This window comes from Colletotrichum graminicola (assembly GCF_000149035.1).
Source record: "Colletotrichum graminicola M1.001 genomic scaffold supercont1.6, whole genome shotgun sequence".
NCBI classification, from domain to species: Eukaryota; Fungi; Ascomycota; class Sordariomycetes; order Glomerellales; family Glomerellaceae; genus Colletotrichum; species Colletotrichum graminicola.
The window spans coordinates 1,202,088-1,207,686 of record NW_007361010.1 but is presented as its reverse complement, the minus strand read 5'-3'; the positions used below and the strand labels follow the sequence as shown (position 1 = coordinate 1,207,686).

General features: G+C 34.1%; 1 protein-coding gene across 1 annotated transcript; it reads left to right on the top strand.

Moving 5' to 3' along the window:
• Positions 1-4,106: 4,106 nt before the first annotated feature.
• Positions 4,107-4,334, top strand: GLRG_02379 (uncharacterized protein; the record flags this gene model as incomplete). Its single annotated transcript, XM_008093037.1, has 1 exon — positions 4,107-4,334. One exon carries the CDS (start codon positions 4,107-4,109, stop codon positions 4,332-4,334), a length of 228 nt encoding a protein of 75 aa, XP_008091228.1.
• Positions 4,335-5,599: the final 1,265 nt, after the last annotated feature.

Sequence of the window (5,599 nt, the reverse complement as noted above, 5' to 3'; positions counted from 1 at the left end):
TTTAATATAGTAAAAGAAACTTCTAATATTTATTTTACTAAGGATTCTAACTCTAAAGATAACTTATATACTTTAAAGTCTAATATAAAGTTAGAATACTTAATATATCTAAAAGAACCTCCTTTACCTAAATTAGTAAGTATATATTTATATTAAACCTATATTATATATATATATTATTTTATATATATATATATAATATAAATACTTTTATATATTATTCTTATATATATTTCTATATTTATATTAATAGTTACTAATAATAATAGGTTAATACTTTACTATACTAAAAAAATAATACTTCTAAATTTTTTATTTTATCTTTAATAGCTAGAAGATATCTAGCTATTCTAGCTACTTTAGCTGCTATAAAAAGAATATTTTCTATTTCTAGTAATATTATTACTAAAAATAGAAATAAATTAAGTCTTTTTATTATTAAAGCTATTATATTATTAAAAAACTAAAAAGTTTCTAATTTAAATAAATTAGAAGATCTTTATAGTTTAGATAATAGTAATATAAATATTATAAATACTATAGATACTATAAAAAAGTAAGATATAATATATAAACTTACTTTAAGTATTTATATATTTTAGTTATTTAGTAGTTATTTAGTAGTTATTTATAAAGTAGTTAAGTTATTAGTTATTAAGTTATTAGTTTTAAAATAGTTTATTATTAAGTTATTAGTTATAAAGTTATTAGTTATTATATACTTAGTTAGATATTAATTAATTAATTACTTATTTTCTTTTTTAAGTATTTTAATAAGTTAAATATTACTTAAGTTACTTTTCTAAAAAAAGTACCTTAGAGATATATTATATAACTTAGATATTAATAAAGTTACTTTTATAGAAAAAAGTACCTTAAGAATATATTATATAACTTAGATATTAAGAAAGTTACTTTTCTAGAAAAAAGTACCCTAGGGATATATTATATAACTAATATATTAAAAAAGTACCCTAGAAATATATTATATAAGTTAAATATTAATAAAGTTACTTTTTTAAAAAAAAGTACCTTAAAGATATATTATATAAAGTAAATATATATATACTTACTTTAAATAGTTATATATATATATATATATATATACTTACTTTATATATATTTATATATATTTATATACTTACTTTATATATATTTATATATATATATATATATATATATATTTACTTTATATATATTTATATATATACTTACTTTATTTAAAATATATAATTAGAGAGTTAAAACTATATTTTATATAAAAAATTATACTTTTTTAAAAATATAATACTTATAAGGCTTAACTTAAGATAATAAATTATATAATTAATATATAGTATAGATCTAAGAATTATTATAAAGGTTTACTAGTATAGTTTTTATTTTTAGTAACTATATATTAAAATATTTAAGTAAATATAACTTATATTTATATTATATTTTTCTCTAGATAAAATATAATATATATTAGTATATATACTAAAAATAAAGTTTTAAAAACTAAGATTAAAAAGCAGGGCGTTTACCTAAATAGGAAATAGAAATATTATTAAATCTAGAATAGTAACTATAGCTTAAAATATATTTCTATATATTTTTATATATACTATATAAGTTAGTATATATATATATAATTTAGCTATACCTAAAAGGCCTTAACACTTATATTAAATTTATATTTTTTTATTAACTTTTTATATATAATATATATTTAAAAATACTATTTATATTACTTACTTAAATAAGTATTATATAATATAAATAAATTATATTATATATACTTACTTTATATATAACTATTTATATATTTTTTATATTACTTATTTTAATTATATTAATTATAATATATAATTAATTAGTTAATAAAATAAATTATAAAGTTTTTATTTAAAGTTAGGTTTTTTTATATTTAGTTAAAAATTACTATATATAGAATTATTATATAATTCTTTTTAATTTCTTATTATTTTTATTTATTTTTATTTACTTATTAAGTATACTTAAGTATACTTAAGTAAGTATTTAACCTTAATAAGTATACTTAAGTAAGTATTTAACCTTAGTAAGTATACTTAAGTAAGTATTTAACCTTGAAATACTTACTTAAGTATACTTATTCCCAACCCTGCTTATCGCGGTTGAGGGGATAGCTCGAGGCGGGTCACGTGGCCTCGGGCCGGCCTAATTCTTAGTGGGATGCCCGATATCTCGACAATAACCCCCCCTCCCCTCACCCTAATGCAATCAAAACCAATTTAGTGCCGATGTGACACGACGTAACCCCAATTCGGCCTACTTTCACCTTATTCTACCAGAGAATATCAGATTGCTAAAGCGAAGGGCTTGCTGTAGAGATCTTGATTGGATTTGGCCTGTAGTTTTGAGTTTGACCACAAGCACGGATACTTGGGCAACTGTAAATATCCGCCATATACAAGGTAGTAATGTGAATCATAGTTGGAGTATGGGATAACCATACAATGGATTAGTGAGTTGTACTTGTTTCCTATAATGGTCGTAAGCGCAAAAAGACTGGAGGTTATTGCTGGTGCATACACTAGACCGTATATTGACGTGATCGGCCAGCGGCGAATCAAGTCTGAATCCTCCTATTACTTTCTCAAAATTTCGAATGCCAGTCGTCTCATCCACGGAGCCTGTCACCACCCTGTCCCTAGCAGAATTAGATATTCGCTGCATCGTATAGAATACCCAAAAGGTGGCGGATCAGAGCATGGGAATCGATGACATTGCCCACTCTTACGGCCGAATGTGGTAGAGGATGGACCCTGAAGCCGTTATTTGATGCCCGCACGCTGGTAGATCAGTCGGGAGAGTTTGGGCGCTTTTTTTTAAGACCCCAAGAATATTTGACGCGCGGCATGCATTGTTTAGACTTTGTTGTATTTTCGGGATCTTCGATGATCCAATTGGAAGACGTGGTCTGTTTCCCGTCGTCTAACGATTTTATCACGTGTCTCTCTTCGGGCTCCAGGCTATTGCCTCGTCAGGATAGTAGGCTTTGGCCATAATTTGTGAAGGCTTATCTCACTTCTGTGCCAATGCGAAATGCTCGGCTCCCTTTCTTTCCTGTCCAGACTCAAGAGGATCACAAGCAACAGTACCACCATATCACCTCCAACAGCTTCAATCACAATTCAGCTTCAGCCTGACCAGCTAACCGCCAAGGTGCCTTTGATTGCAGCTGTTACCTCCACCATACCTTCCGACATTAAGAACGAGTTTGCCGGACACTGGCCCGATATCAGGGCCGATATTGCCAAGCAAATCATTGCTCTTGGTGTTTCTGGTGGTGAGGTGGTTGGATAGAGCCTCGAAACGGTGTCCGAATTGAAGTTCTTACACTTTCCGGACAAGCACCTTATATGATTTCTAAAACTGTATGTAAGCAGTATGTTAAAATTCGTTCAACATTTGCGTCAATAGAGGACGAGAAGGCTTTCAGCGACTCCGTATGGGCCAGGGCTAAATCCAAGAAAGCAAAGACAAAGATGGCTGCACCTCCAGTGATCAGGGATTTTAAAGTAGGTGAGATCCCCTTTGATGGAACAGCAGCGGTGTAAAGCAAGTACAAAAGAATTGCCTATCTCTTTCAGTGGCCGAGACGAACAATCTAAACAACAAGCGAGACATACAAGAGGCCTAAGGTGTGGGCTGCATGGGAAACGTGTAAGAGTTTTGAAAAGACCACCACTATTCTGGCAAATCCTGAAGCGTAGGCAGAAACCGCATGTGAGTTACACTCATGAAGAAAGGAAAATTTGGCGCAAGGCGATTTTGGAATGAGTTGAACAAACTACAAGGATCAATCAAATGGATTGTTGCGGTGAACAGAAGTGAACAGGAGTGAAAGCCAGCTTAGTTCAAAATATCCCAACAAGTAACTAATCACTGAAAATTCTTGCGCATATTCACTTGTAATGCCTCAAAAACTATCTTATATATCAATTCCCACCTTGAGCGAGTTCATAGATCTAGACTCAGACAGTACACACACACACACACACACACACAAACAAAACATACACGCCTTCTTTTCAGAACCCCTGACTCATTCTAATCACCCTACACTCAATTTCATCAACATGTCTTCTGGTGGTTCTTCCAGTGGTGGCTCGAGTGGCAAGAAGGACGAGGAACAGTACCGCTCTGGCGGTTATACCTCAAACGATTCCTATGCCTGGGGATCGAAAGGCAAATCGGACACATACATCGACAGTAGTGGCAATAAAAGAAATGCCAAAGACAACTCGTACACCTACGAGTACCCTCCAAGGAAGTACAATCCTGACGGGACTATCAAGCCTTCTTGAAGCATTAAAATGAAGCACTGGCATCAGCCATTGTGGAACACACGAAGAAGATGCGGTAGAGCACCGACATAGGTTCAAGTTCTCAGGGGACATTTATCGTCCACCTAGAGTAGTATAGTAATATCCTCAAATCAATAAACCAATTGATTAGTAACTTGCTGAGACATTGGGTAATTTCAAGCCCGAAAGGTTTTTTCTAGTACAGTCAATTAGTTATATCTGCTCTTCCTTCTCTCTCTTCGATTCATGTTTATGTTGCTCAGCAAGAATCGCATCGACCTCACCCGACGCGGCTTATTCAGCCTCTTGATTACGTCGCTGACAGATACGAAAATCGTATAACTTCACCTCAATTACTTTGCCCTTCTCAAAGCAAGAATCAAGCCCGATCTCTCTTCCTCACATCAATCAAGCGTTCGTTGGTCAAAAAGTTGATTCGCCACCATCGCCATGACTGACAGCAACAACTACTGTACGGTCTTATCGACCCCCAAGCTCAAGGGGTGGTATATTTGGTCTTCATGAGTCATCCTCATGGGTGCCACTGTCCGCGCTCACGAAGTCAAGGCGTACGTCGATTCAGGTGTCGCTGAACCCACCAAGAGCACTCCTGCCCACATCTCATGGGAAGCCGGTCGCGATGTCGCGTAGACCCTCCTTATCTCTTCGTGCACCCTCATCAACAAGCTTCTCAACGCAGGCTGGCAGGATGATGGTAACTCGTACACCCTCATGATGTCTCTTGAGAAGTATATCCCCAAGGTGTCTGAGGACAATGTTAGTGCGCTTGTATGAGTTTTCCAAAGGCAACGCTCACAGCCACAAGACCCTCCATGAAGCGCTCAAACGCGTTCAATACCTTCGCGTGTGCATCATCAGTATCTGAGGTGAAAAATCTGATCGTTTCTGGGCGATTCTTCTGCTTATTAATTACTTCAAGGTCCGCCTGCCGAATACATATAAGTATGACACTAACAATAAGAAACCTACTTGGTCTGACGTTATTGAGACTATCTACAACCTCGCTCAAGACGAAGAGCAGAAGACAGAGGTTGCATCATACTGCAAGACTGTGCCGACAACCCTAACCACCTCCTCTTCTAGCACCACTCCCGCTAAGAAGGAGGACCGCGAGGTTTGCTCCCACTTCAACAAGAACCACACTGCGGCAAGATGCCGAACCGCTCGCCCGGAGCTTATTCCGCTTGGCAACCCTTCCACGAAAACTCCTGAGCGGCGCCTGCCCACCAAGCGCAACCCCTTTG